At 33.0% G+C, this 15373-nt stretch overlaps 1 protein-coding gene across 1 annotated transcript in view; it reads left to right on the plus strand.

Moving 5' to 3' along the window:
* Positions 1 to 405: 405 nt before the first annotated feature.
* LOC132952467 (uncharacterized) overlaps positions 406 to 15373 on the plus strand; it is a 41460-nt gene continuing 26492 nt past the window's right edge. Inside the window, exons 1-2 of the mRNA XM_061024778.1 lie at positions 406 to 535; positions 7116 to 7128. Of these exons, the coding sequence (XP_060880761.1) occupies positions 454 to 535; positions 7116 to 7128 (95 nt within the window). The 5' untranslated portion in view covers positions 406 to 453. The remainder of the gene's footprint in view (positions 536 to 7115; positions 7129 to 15373) is intronic.

Raw genomic sequence — 15373 nt, forward strand, 5'->3', positions numbered from 1 at the left:
AACAAAATTTCTCGTATGTAATATCTGTTTTTATAAAAAAAAATCCGTGCAATCTTTCCACACTATTTAATTCACTGTTTCCAGTCCTTCATATATCTCAATTTTTCTTGTGGGCTACATACAATTGTTACGAGGTCTGTGGGTGTTAAAACCACCGGTCTAGGGCATATTATATAATAGAATATCAAATTGAGGTGTTGCGGTACGGTATTGGCGAAAATCCATAATATTATATCAACGTCCTTCGGTAACAATCTAATATTCTATATTATAATTTATAATCGAAAACAAAATCAACTGCACATATGCGTTGAATACATAAACAACAACCACTGAACAAACAGAATGACTTTTAAAAATCATTGTTTCTCTCATTGTATAGTTATTGTTGGTCACTTAAGGTTGTAAGAGGATATATATATATATATAACATCGTGACAGTTTTTTAAAAAAATGACTTCAACGTTATTAAAGTATAATATCATACTTATAGTACTATGCATCGGAATGTCATTAATTCATAATTCGTCAGGAGGTAATTATCATTTTTATTTATAAAGTAAATAATTTTAATTTAGATTAATCATTCATATTAGATAATTGTAGAACGTTTATAAGATAAACAAAAAGCAGTGGACACCTCTTATAATGTCCAATGTTTATGATAATCAGCTACTTAATATAACCGTTTAATCTGGAATCGTATAGACTATGATTGATCAATGATCATAAAATATCTACGATGTACTTACTAGAGGTATGTCAGTACATTTTAAAATTTTATTATCTCAGGGATCTAACTGACAACGAAGATAGTTCAACGTTTTTAAATGATTTTTTTTATCTCAGACAGTTGCATCATTTTCAATAAAGATTATGATAATGTTTGGTTGTTTAGTTTTAACAAAGTATTTGAATGACAATACGTCTTATTAAAAAAATAAAGCACGTTCATATGTATTTTGTTATTTCAAAACATACGAGGAACTATGTAATTGCTTTATAAAATGTTGTGAAAAAAAAATTTTAAATTTTACATTTTACATTTATAAGATAGGTACAGACAATTATAAAATAATTATAAGGTGATTATTCAAACTACCAATATATTGTTAGTAATGTTACCTATTGACTTCAACGAAACATCGAAAATCGTTTGAGGAGAAATCGTTATAATTTTAAAGGTTAACTCATTCTTAATAATATATGGATAATTCACGCAAAATATATTCTAAATAACACTAAAACAGATATCATTAACGTAAAGTTGTATATTAAATTATAAGAAAGAAAATAAACTTGCGGTAGATTGAAAAATCCAAAACGTTTTAACTACGGTATAAAATAAGATAAACGCAAATTAATAAGTTAATTTAATAATATTAGTTCTAAATAATGATTAACACAAAGTTGAGTAACATGTTCATTCTAAATAACAAATTTATTTTTTTCAGGAAAATTCAAGTAAGTAATTTACAGAAATGTTTATGCAAGATTTCTGATTTCAATGATTATTCTTGATTTCTAATGATTATACCCATGGTGACCAAAGATTTAGGTTTATGTATAATTTACGGTGACACCAGATACGAGCTTTGCTCAGTTGGTATACGTATCAGCTCCTAATATTATTACTGTTTTCATTGTATTATAATTATACTACACTGAAATAAATAAATAAAAATACATTTTATAGTAGAATTATTTAATAATAGTTGACAATTCTGATATAATGTATTCAATATTTCGGACACTATATTTTCAACCAAAGTTGACGATTAAATAATGACAATATCATATGAGAAATTCAAGAATAGAAATCGAGTTTAAATTTAGATGAATTTTAACATATAACAGTTTCTGTTTTTTAAGTGGTTACGTAAATTTTTATTCGACTTTTGAATTTAACGTATTAGTAATTTGTTAAAAGCAATGTTCTGTGATTTAAGTCTGTAACCCCAAAAAACAAAAAAAAGTGCATATGCGCATCGTTTTTTACCTGTAAACCTTTTTAAGAGAATATGTTTATTTAACACGGTTTGTTTAAAACGAATAAATACGCACCTGTGAAAAAGTTCCACGTCATACCATATCATACTGTATTATAATTATTATTACACAAATAAGAAAAAACTACGTATCTGTGACCGGTTTCATACAATATTTTATATTCCTGAATATATACTACTTGTTTTTATATTGGTACCTAGGTTTAATACATAATCATTGTATTTATAGATAATCTTTACCTAAAAATAATCAAAATATAATAGAAAAAGAGTATTTCTGGTTACGCCAATGGTTATGCTCCCTTAAGTTCCACGTACATGAACGCCACGAAGTTTAAAGTCGCGCGTAGACGAAAATAGTGGAGAGGCTTTGGGGAGTCTTAAACATTACAATTGCTCCCCCCTCCTCAACAGGTCAAACATTTCATAAATTTAATTTAAGTTTGTACAATATTATTATAGTAGACATTTAGCCCTCCAAAATCTTAAACGCTATTTGCGCTTATGACATGGTGAATAGTTTTTAAAACAAAAGTAAATAATATGCTTTCAATAGAGTATTATCTCTTAGTATTTATAGTAAAATAATTCAGTAATTTTTTGTTCGAATTTCGACCACAATACGTCAATTTGTATCAATGCAGGTTCTCTTCCAGGCAACTAGAGTTTGACTACATAATATTTCTTAAATTTTGCAAAAAATATGAAAATAGAGTCCTTCTAAAAAGGGAACAAATAATGTTTACTGTTCGTCTATAATTATGATTAGTACCATTATTAGATATAAATTTATGATATTGTAATTCTTATGACGTATATAATACTAGTATATTACGTTATATAATCTTTTTTTTTTTTTGTTGTTGTTGCATCACCACATGGGGGCTGGACTGTTTTTACATTACTTAGCCCCCATATAGACTTAGCTCCCATGTAGACGTTATATAATCTCATCTTACTTACGACAACAACGGTGTGATTTTTTGAAAAGTAATTTTTAAGTACAAAACCAATTTTTCCTCGATTATTTTTTGTTTATTATATAATTATAAGTACTTACCTAATATTCCAATATTGTTATAAAAGTAAGTTTTTCAAACATAATTGTAGAAAGAATATCGACTTATACTTCGAAAGGATCAGCCCGCCATGCAGATCCGTTTTGTTGACTCTGGAAGCTTTGAATTTGGAAATGAACTTAATAAATATACGTCTAAAAATCAATCAAAAACATGTAGAAGATTTCGTCAAAGTATTTTTCAAAAATAAGTTTTATTCTTATGGTAAATACTACCACCAGCACTATACGAAGTTCAATACAATCTTTGTTATTTACAGAAAAATTATAGATACACTATACCGGTAATACAAGACGGCGACTTTGTTTTATCGGGGAGGTGAGTTCAAATTATACCATTTAATATATAACTATACTAGTTGTACCTAAATACTGAATGATATTATAATACACAAAGTTATATTTTTGGTTTACTGGTTCTGAGAATTATGTATAAAGCAAGGATTTTTTGCATAATATAGAATATAAGTTGTGTTCAAATAATAAGTAAATAAATTATATTTAAAAAGATAATGTTAATGATAACAAAACTCTGGTACGATGTTATAATAAATATAGTGCATGATGATACGAAATATCAATAATTATAATTCGACAAACAGTATAACAAATTAAAATTAGATGATTAAAAGAAATAAAATACATATGTAGACGTTATGCAATTAAGGAATGTCTTTAATTGGAGTTAAACATATTAATTGTATTTTTCAAGATTTTCGAAATTTAAGTAAATAATAGGGTAATAATATCTTTGACTATTTTCAAATAATTGACTATTTTATTTAAATCCTCTGTTTGTTCACTTGTCGGTTAGTAATGTGTGACCTCGGCGTATGATCGTCTTGATATAGAAAGAAGAGTTGATTTCTTTAGATGGTGTTTGTATAAGGGGCAACATTTGTAAGAAGTTGTATGAACCCCTGCGAAAAGTGCGCATTTGGCTGAGAGAGTACGATCTTCTATGATGGTATGACTCAAATGTGATTGGCAATTGTTGCACTGAGGTGGCCGACGATTTTTTTTGTATGGTTTTATATTTTACCTTTGTGTGTAGGGGGAAAGAGGAATATATGCATTACTGCTATTTTTATCGAGTTCCACAAACAACAATGGTAGAGGGTATTTGTTTTTTTTACGATGCGTCAAACTGAGTTACTTAAACCACCCAGTGCATTAGTGATTTCGGTGCAGAGTGTGTAATGTTGCAAATTCTTGATGGGTGTTCGCATGATGGACGAATTGAATTAACCTCCGTGTCTTTGTTATTTAGATGTTCAACTAAAATTGTGGTGACTGTTAGCGTAAAAAATTAGAAACGATAGAGTAGATTAAAAGGTGAAACAATTATTACCTGTGATATTCGGTAGTGTTTTTTGGTATGAAAAAAAATTTTTAATGTTTTTGATTTAAAGAGGGCTGGGATATCTGAATGTTGATCTTGATGTTGTTGCTGACGGTCAACAGCCTTATCGTTAGCTGGTGAAGTGAATACATTATCATCTACAATAACATTATTGTCTTCATCCATCTAAAGTGCGCTGTACTGAAAGTTTTGGATTTTTTTATCACCCAATTTATGTGATTTTGTAGTGGACGACAAATGGCGTTTGTTATTCGACATAAACGCAATCGGGTACGTTTAAAACGATAATTTATATTATCAGACTGGCCGGATACATAATATCGGTGCTTCATTAGTATAAGACCATTAGATAAGAAAGAACAAAATTACGAAACAAAGGGCCAGAAAAACCAAATGACTGTATTCAATAAAATGTCATTGTTAGTTCTATCAAATGCTTTAGGATATATTCAGTATATATTCCATCTGCTCGAGTGTTGCATTCAAAAGATTATAATACTGCGTTTTTGACCAAGTCTAGATTAGTGCATTTAGAGGGCACTTCAGGGTGGAACGATATTGGTTATTGTTAAGGAAGGAAGAACAATAATTAGTTTTTTTATACTTTTAGATCAAAGATGGGTTACCGATCTCTAAAATTATAAAAACAAAGGATGACTTCCAATGAGGGAGGGGGACACCCGAGATTAACAATATCGTGTCATGTACTCGTAGGTGAGAAACAAGGTTTTCGGTGTAAAGGAAGAGAACACTGGTTGTGATCGGTCACGCCTTCGCGTTTATATCGTTTAATGAGCACCATTAAGAATAGGTGCACAGCAATGCGCTACAAAAGTTAATACTGTTAACTTCTCCAGGGGAAATATAGTCAAAAATCTAGCCACTGGACCGGGAATTGAACTTGGATCTCTCTCTTGCCGGGCAATTGCTCTACCACCGCCCAAACGACCGCGTACGACTACCCGACCGCATAGACCGATGACGCTATCTCCCAAATTTAACGGAGATTTTCAATACTTAAAGGTACGGTCTTACGGTCGTAAATTGATTAGGTCGACGGAGTAATCGCGGTAGGCGAACGTAGTATGTAGGCGAACGTAGTATGTTTGTAACTGTTTGTTACAACAATATTATGTAATGTATTAGAAACAAAAGACAGGGAAATGAAATCATGGTGGGGTTTTAATAAGTATTATAGAAAATCTATAATATGTTAATTAGTTTATTAGTTTATTAATTTGTTTCTATTCCACTACTGTATTAATATAGCATTGGTGTAGAAAGTGTATCACTTACCCTGACTAGCTGTAAACGATGTGTGTATAATATAATCTTTTTTTGTGTGAGTCGATGCACGTTATTATCATACGATTTGTAGTCTACAATACCCATCCAATTTAATATACGAGACCGAACGCGCACTTCGCGTGCGTGTATATTTGTTGGTGTTTCTGCTTGTTTGCGATCTTGAATTGTTTTTAATCTACACATCATATTTGTTAATTTCAACAGAACACATCATATTTTTACATATGTGCTGATAAAATATTTTATGATTCTAACATAAATCTCGAGAAAATTATACAATATCTTATATTTTTATTTATAAATTTGTGTGTAAACATATAGTTCTTGATATTTTTATTATATCGTTGTTCTCCTATAAAAATGTGTAATGATTGATAAGATCGAACTTGTGAAATTGTCTATGATTGAATACTTCTCTACGAAGGTCCAATCCTATTTTCTCATATGTCCGTCCTTGGCTTTATTTATGGTCTTTACAAAATCTAATATTACAAGAACCTGTCGTCGCTTAAAAGTAAAATGATAAATATCTTCATAGTACAACGTTATACGATGTATGAATGAAATATATCCAGCTTTGTCACCAGTTAATATTCGACACTTAAAAATTTGTTATGGAACAACTTTGCCACACACAACACGAAAACGGTTCTTTTCAGGACCAACAACCAAGATAAAACAGTTTCAACCAATCACAGGCTGAGATTGGTCAAACGAAGAAAAAACACTTAAAATCATGGCATACGGCAACCAAGGTGGTATAAATGGATAGGGGAGGAGAAAACCTATCCAGAGATACCACCAAGCCCACCAGGGAAAGTAGAGGCGACGCCCAATCGAGAGGTTAAGGGAGTCAGTACAGCCGAAAGGGAAAGAGGGGAAGAACGAGAAGAAGACATGGTCCAACAGGGTCGGGGGTGGCAACATCGGATAGGGGAGATAAATACCTATCCATAGGCACCACCCGCGATCGGATCGGAACAGGAGAAGGGAAGATATCACCGGTTATAAGAGCACAAACGGACGCCGACCGAACCAACCAAAACAGGAGGTTTACTAGTCGGTATGGTGATGTGTATATATACCGGTGTCCCGCCACCGATAAATCAACCTTTTTCTTCTCAACACTTTCACACTCATTCAGACTTCAATCATCCATACATAACGGACGAATTTAAAGGTGAAAAGGAAGAAACCTGAAGAAATAGCAAGCAACGACAATCGACGAAGCGACGCAGAACAAACAGCCGGAGGATATTATACGGCGACGCCGCCGGAGCCCGGTATATCGCCGCCGTTACGATTACAGCTACCAGCAGCATCGAACGGCAGACAACGCCCCATCGGCCCGGGAAAGCGACCGATCGTCTGTCCGGCGTGACACGGGTCATTACCGACCGGTGGAACTCCCCGGCGACAAACTCACCCATCAACCGCTCAGACTAACAGACTCAAGGGACTCAATTCTGACAACAGCAGGCCGAACCCCGAGAACGATAATCATACCGACGCTTGACCGGACGCTGCCGTCATTCAAGATTACCTTTTTTCACGACCTCACTATACCCACGGCACTTATTCAAGTTGGCCGTCCCGGATTCAACCCGCTGCCGGAGTACCGCTTAATTATTAAGCTTGTACCGGCGACGGTCAATCTCTGATCCCTCAATTGTACGCATCCTCTATTATGCCCCACAACTTGTAATTAGAGTCCGGCCTCGGCCCGACTACACTTAAGCATCACTGACTGTTCCGGTCCACTTACTTAAGTCTGATCGGAACAACTCGACGCTTTACTTAACTCTACTCAATATGTAAATATATTAAAGTTAAATAAGAATACAGGAACGTAATTACCATAAAACACACGTGCGTTCAAATTATTTCACGACACGTGACGTTTTACTGACGCCCCGTAACAGATTATTTACCAATTTCAATATTTGAAGCCTCGAGCCATTGCAAAGACCTTGAGAAAAATGTAGGTTACAAAGTAATGCAAAGTCCGTGCCCGTTATCTATAGTCTGCCAAACTTGCAACCAGGATCTTTGTCAGCAAATTCTCCGGCTTGCGAGTTGAAGCGACCCAGCTCCTCCTGATCCAGAGTACATTGCGAAAACACGGCACCGAGTTCCACACTTTTTCTTCCCTGAGGAACGCTCCCTTAAGGTCGTTCTGAAGGAAATTCCGAACGACATAACTACAGACGAACTGACTAGAAACACTGAGTTATACTATAAAACATGTCCCCCGCTTCGGTACTCCTAAGAAACCAATACCGATGTGTCTCGTGCACATCGCCGCCAACCAAATTGCTACAGACATATTTCTTCCTAACAATTTATTTTATCTACAAATCTCCGTCAAATCCCTTAAACCCTCCGGCCCTGCCCAGTGATTTTTATGCCAGCGCTTTGGCCAAGGTTCTCGTAACTATGGCCATCCGCCAAGATGTGTAAAATGCACTGGAAACTACACTGCCAATGTCCGCCCCAAAACTCTTGAACAATCCCCGACATGTTGCAACTGTGGTGGACCACACACGTCAAATTTCAGAGGCTGCCCCCAATTCTTAGCTCAAAAGCAGCAGATATCTCCATCACCAACCCAAAACTCCGTCCAACAGCAAACCTTACAACCATCTAAATCACCCCTCCACCATCACCTCTCCTTTACAAAACTCTACACTGACATACTCCGCAGCAATATCTAAACCAGTGCACACATTTTTAATTTCCCCAGTCCCACAATTTAACTTATCAATGATACTCAACCTGCTCACCAACCTATTGACTGCACTATCTAACAATCAAGATACGAAAACACTTATAGAAACAACAAACAAAATATTCCTGTCCATACTCTTGCCCCAAAATGGGTAACTTAAAAATACTATTTTGGAACTCCAACAGTATCAAACACAAACTCAACGAACTGCGTTCCTCGCACTCCTATTTAAAACTGACATAATCTTAATTAACGAAACCCGTTCATCCCCTTCTACCAAACTTCATATTACACACACAGAAATGATCTTCCGCCCGTCCGCGGCTCACCTGCTCACGGTGGCACGGTGGTTCTAAGCCACCGACGCATCATTCACCAACCTATGACTCTTAACACAGTCACTCAAACCTCTTCCGTCCTTATCCAACTAAATGGCCACGAAGTATTTGTATCAGTGGTATACAAACCACCCAGTGCCACACTCACGACTCATGACTTAGTGAGTCATCCAGTAAACTGGTCCAAACATGCCAAATACCTCCGCAAACTCACCTTTAAAAACACGTCCAAGACATTACTAAAAAGGCCACTCGCGTTGGCGGAATGTTTACTCCGTCTCAACAACATCAAAACTCAACATTCTAAAACTCTACGTCTTTCCAATTCTTTCTTATGCTGGCTCCTCTTGGGCACCCTTTATCGGTCTTTCACATTGGAAATGCTTCGAATCAGTCGATAAATCGGCATTCGTACGGCAACGGGTATGTGCACTATAAAAAAAAACTCGGTCCTTCTAAAATCGGCAAATTTCAAGTCCATCCAAAATTCTATTCATACTCGATCTAAATCGATGTTCTACAAAAACTCTTACTTTGACCATGTTTACAACCAACTTCTAGGTAAAACTCACCCCCCTTCAACCACCAAACAAAAAATCAAACCCTATCCATTACCATGGGTAGACCAAAAAATGTAATTAAACACCTTCAAACACTTCCATCCACTAGTAGAGGAAAAGCCTGGAATAGAATAGTTAATGGCTCAGCCATCCCTCTCAAAGCAAAGTAAACTAATATAATAATAATTAACAATATAAAGAAAAAATAAACAGATATAATATATATAACAAATTATAAAGCTTAATATTAGTCGCTACGAGTAATGATAGCTGCTGTATATTGTGAAGAGTTGTTAAACCAGAAGGTCATGCGGACGTCCACGTTTTAATCTACGATGAGGCGGATGTACGTGGAGTTTGTAGTAAAGTGAGCCAGGAGAGTTGAGCATGTATGGAAGTTTTTTGATGAAGTTTTTATGTGGTCTATGATTTTCTGGATCTGAAGGTCTTTGTGTAGGTTTGCGTTCCTTATAAACCAAGGTGCGTTTGCAATAATGCGATGCACTTTATTTTGAAAAATTTGAGTTTTATTGATGTGAGTGGTCGCGCATTTTCCCCAGACCGGACACGCATAAGTTATAATTACTAAATAACCATCCTTATAATATATAAAATACAAGACAAGACGTGATACCAATAAACAACGTATTGTTATTTTGGACGCTGGTCCGTAGCGGCCATGCTGTCTCAATTGTTATTGCGTCAGATGAATTGTGGTGTACATATTAATTGTTATTTCATCATGTTTCTAGATGATCAAGGTGTAATTATTATTGTGTAATACCTATTGGTGTTTAATTTTAATTGTTGTATCATAACGTTGTTGGTGAATTATGAATTTGTATGATCTAATTTTATGAGAATGTTAATTACTTTATAAAAATAGTTGAATTGCGTTATATGTGCCGCACCCAAATATACTCATATTAGAAAATAATTTTACAGTTTTATTGTTAACAAAACCCGTATTATTTATACATTACAATTATAATACTCAACTATACCCATACGTTTTTTTAATTATTTACGTTTTTGTTTCAGTCATGCAATAATTGTGTACTTGGTTCGAAAATACGGTGGAAAAGACGATCATCCGCTGTACCCCAATGACCCGAAACTTCAAGCGCAGGTCAACCAAAGACTGCATTTTGACAACGGCACCTTGTATCCGGCTTTTAAAATTCAATACGTGAATATTCACATCATTATTATTTTAACGATCAATTAGCAACGGTTATTAACTTACCGCTGTCGTTTTACGCAATGGCTTATCCACTCGGTGTTTTTAAACACTCGTAGCAGGTACCTGATACCTACCTTGCATTGCTTTCGCTCACACATACTGAATATCGCCGTTCCTATCAATTATTAAACGTTTTACGTGGTATCTACCTATATGATTTATGATCAACCGACTACTGTGACCAAGCATCATATTATTATGCTATAATATTCGTTTAGGCTTGTTATAATAATACTATGACCAGAATAGTAGCGGACTAGTGGTAAAATGAAAAAAAATCGTTTATGAAAGATGAGTTAAAAGATGATTGAAGTAATTTTTTTTCTGCAAGGACATACCAGATGTTGAGGCCTATATCGAGTAATTGTTTTAATAAACAATTCAAGTTATTTAATGTTTAGCAATTTATTTGGACGATCCGGTGAAAAAAAACATTAAATAGGCATTCCTTATCACAAATTTCTCAAAATTTCCCAAATAGGTAGATAAAAAACCTTGTCGATGCGAGAGATTCGTATTATTATGCATTCATATAATATATTTGTTTTGCAGTGGAATCACAACTTCAATTTGAAGATTTTTTTTTCATTTTACAGGAGCCGTGGCTTTTTTCTAAAATATCAAGAACCAATGAAAGAGAGGAAAAAATCCACGAAGCGCTCGAGTTTTTAGAAAATGTTCTGAAAAAATCTCCTTGGGCAGCCGGTAAATCAATGACTGTGGCCGATTTCTCTTTGGTCACTTCCATTATGACCTTTAAGGTATTTTCTTGACGAATTTTTTTTCACATTATTGTTATAACTTGGATACACGTTTAACCCACATTTTCGTGTTTTCTTCAGGTTTCCGGTGTTGACTTGAAGAAGTACGACAGTATAAATGAATGGCTTATAATGTGCTCGACTACAATGGACGGATACGAAGAGGCTAATCAAGCGGGAATTGATTTAACCGAAGAAATGTTACAATACAGAGTCTAATCTATAGTTATAACATGCGTTTCTTCCGACCAGATATCGTGTGTCGTGTTATGACGACACTTTTTTTTTGCACTCTTCAACAGTATAATATTAATTATTGCTTTTTACAAATTTTAAATTTTAGGTAATTATAATTTCGTTTGTATGAAATTACTATTCCCATAAATTATCTGGTAGGTGGTGCGTAGGATCCTATGATAACCTATCATAAAATTATATAAAAATAATGAAAAAATGTGTAGTAATGAAATAATAAAAATATGATGTAAATGATATTAAATAATTTTTTGGAAATACTTATTTTTAGTTTATATTAGGCGATTTGATAAATCGTAAATGTATTTGAAGTCAAAAAATAAATAAATATTAATGTTTATATCGACATCGGAATTTTTTTATTATATTATTATTGAATTAAAATATATCGATATCGTTCTGTGTCATTTATACTTACTGAATTCGGAGTGAATATGTCCAACCGTAAGCACAGTGCCAGTAGCCAGTGCTCAACTTTTTTAATTGCTAAAATATGTATTAATATTTAATAACAACACTAAACTAAAAAAGTAACATACAAAAACTAATTTAATTTATCGTTTTATAAAACTAGTCGCCATAACTATGATAGAGAAACTTAATTACTAATGATCTATTATTATACCTGGGAAACTTAATTCTGAAAATTGATACTTTTCGATGTTAATTAATAAACTCATACGTTAGATTATAGATTTAATGAAAATATCTGCGTGTTGTGACACCTGATTACATCCACTAAGACACTTTATTATACAGTGGGATGTGGAAAACACAGTCTAAAACATACTACGCAAATACGGTGTTTTCGTCTTTGGATCTACCACTGCGTAAGTAACTACACAATAATCGATTGTGTACAATAACGTGTGTAATAAATCCGGAAACTGTCAGGCTCGTAATTATTTAATTTTGGAGAAACCGTCAACCTGCAACCGCTTTCCTCGTTTGTTCGGTTTAAAAGTTTTACTCATTTATTAATACTCCGGCAATTTTATAGATTATGCCCAGCAGACGCATTACCGTTTCACTTTATACGCATGTTATTATATCCTCCCACTCGACTGTCTCTATCTTAGTCATTTCCCCTCCCTTAATATACTGCACTCCTTGCGAAACCAGATGCCACGATTTTTATTGTTTATAGGTATGAAATTATTATATTATATTGCCAGAATTTTCAGACCTGAAAAACGCATACCTAAGACGTCTTAACGACAACGGTTTTTTTTTAGGATCAATCGCACAGAGAAGTTTATTGAAATAATCAAAGCACGTATCAACGGTTTGTCAGCTATTGCTTCTAGATATTGATTGGGTCTGATTGACAATCCAATGAAAACACTTTTGTGAATTATCATAATTTTCTTAAAAATAATGCAATCATTTATTGGTAAATTATTCCGATAATATTGCTCTTTGTGACACGTCATTGCTAAGCATGTTCGAGAATAACGTAATAAGAAAAATGTATTTAGCTCTTGTAAATTAAACCTATACCAATTATTTCAATTAAAAGTATTAATGCAGATTTTACTAAACTTTAGAGGGCCACAGTTAATAAACTTGCGAACCAAAATTGATGATTTGACTATCAACATTTTCAGAAAAAAAAGCGTTACCAGAATCCATTAAAAATATAGTAGTTGCCGTTTGAAAAAATAAAGTTGATTTTGCTATTGGTACACCAATTGCGTGTTTAAAAATTTTGAAATTGTTATAAAAAAATTGTTTGTTAAAAATAAAGAAACACATCTTTTTTCGTTTTAACGAAATTCCATGTCATCGATCCATAATCGTTAAAAAAACCCACGTACTCATATAAGATACACGCTGTATAAAACCGTATAGTTATTAATAATGAATATTATTAATAATATATATATTATATTATATATATATTATTATTAATGCATAATTAACCAGATCAAGAAGTTCTCACGATTACATAACAAAGACTATTCAACAATTGGGGAGCTGGAAGTGATGTAAAGAATGTAGTACAACGTTTATATAAAAATAAGTCTAATAAAACCTATGATATAATTGATAAAACTTATATAAAAAACAATGAGTAAAATAGATAATGACTTTGATGAGAATATGTGTATCAATCAAATTATAAAAAGTCGATAATATGTATAAATATAAATTATTAAAGAAACATTGGTCTTAATATTGGTACCTAACATAAATAAATCAATAATATTGTATATCTAGAAAAGTAAGTGAACTTTTTAACTGTATAAGAATTGTTTTTATCTATAGGAGCCCGTATACCGGATACGAGCTTAGCTCAGTTGGTATACGTATCAGCTCTTAATATTATTACTGTTTTAATTGTATTATATTACACTGAAATAAATAAATAAAAATACATTTTATAGTAGAAATATTTAATAATAGTTGACAATTCTGATATAATGCATTCAATATTTCAGACACTATTATTATCAACAAAAGTCAACGATTGAATAATGGCAATATCATATGAGAAATTCAAGAATAGAAATCGAGTTTAAATTTTGATGAATTTTAACATATAACAGTTTCTGTTTTTTAAGTGGTTACGTAAATTTTTATTCGACTTTTGAATCCAACGTATTAGTAATTTCTTAAAAGCAATGTTCTGTGATTTAAGTCTGTGACCAAAAAAAAAAAAACAAAAAAAAGTGCCTATGCGCATCATTTTTACCTGTAAATCTTTTTAAGAGAATATGTTTATTTAACACGGTTTGTTTAAAACGAATAAATACGCACCTGTGAAAAAGTTCCACGTTATACCATATTATAATACACGTGTCACGTACCTATGTTTTTTACGATAAACGAATTACTGTATTATAATTATTATTGCACAAATAAGAAAAAACTACGTATCTGTGACCTGTTTCATACAATATTTTATATTCCTGAATATATACTAGTTGTTTTTATATTGGTACCTAGGTTTAATACATAATCATTGTATTTATAGATAATCTTTACCTAAAAATAATCAGAATATAATAGAAAAAGAGTTTTATTTCTGGTTACGCCAATGGTTATGTTCCCTTAAGTAGACGAAAATAGTGGAGAGGCTTTGGGGAGTCTTAAACATTAAAATTGCTCCCCCCTTCCTCAACAGGTCAAACATTTCATAAATTCAATTTAAGTTTGTACAATATCATTATAGTAGAAATTTAGCCCTCCAAAATCTTAAACGCTATTTGTGCTTATGGCATGGTGAATAGTTTTTTAAAAAAAAGTAAATAATATGCTTTCAATAGAGTATTATCTTTTAGTATATATAGTAAAATAATTCACTCACTTTTCGTTCAAATTTTGACCACTGTTGGGGGCCCAGTAATGTTATAATTTATGAGATAAGATATCGTCGTTCATATTATGAGCGGCCGTAATAATTGATTTTTTTTGTATGCGACAGTTACCGTACGTCGTTTGTCGTAGCTTAATGTCATTACGAATGTCAAATGTATACTTTTATGTATATTAAGTGTTTAAAAGTGTTTAATTATAATAAATCATAATATTAAAAATCGATGTGTTATATTTAAATTCGAAACCATACAGTCCACTAACAAAATATAACCATGGTCTTCATGGCTACATTTGGTTCATTCGTCCGGATTAATAACCACGTGATCGTTAAAAAAAAATGCGAAATATAGTTACGTCGATCGTCTTAACTGCCGGATATTGAAATTGATATAGTCACTATATCGTTCCT

This window comes from Metopolophium dirhodum, chromosome 9, assembly GCF_019925205.1.
Source record: "Metopolophium dirhodum isolate CAU chromosome 9, ASM1992520v1, whole genome shotgun sequence".
Taxonomy (NCBI): Eukaryota; Metazoa; Arthropoda; class Insecta; order Hemiptera; family Aphididae; genus Metopolophium; species Metopolophium dirhodum.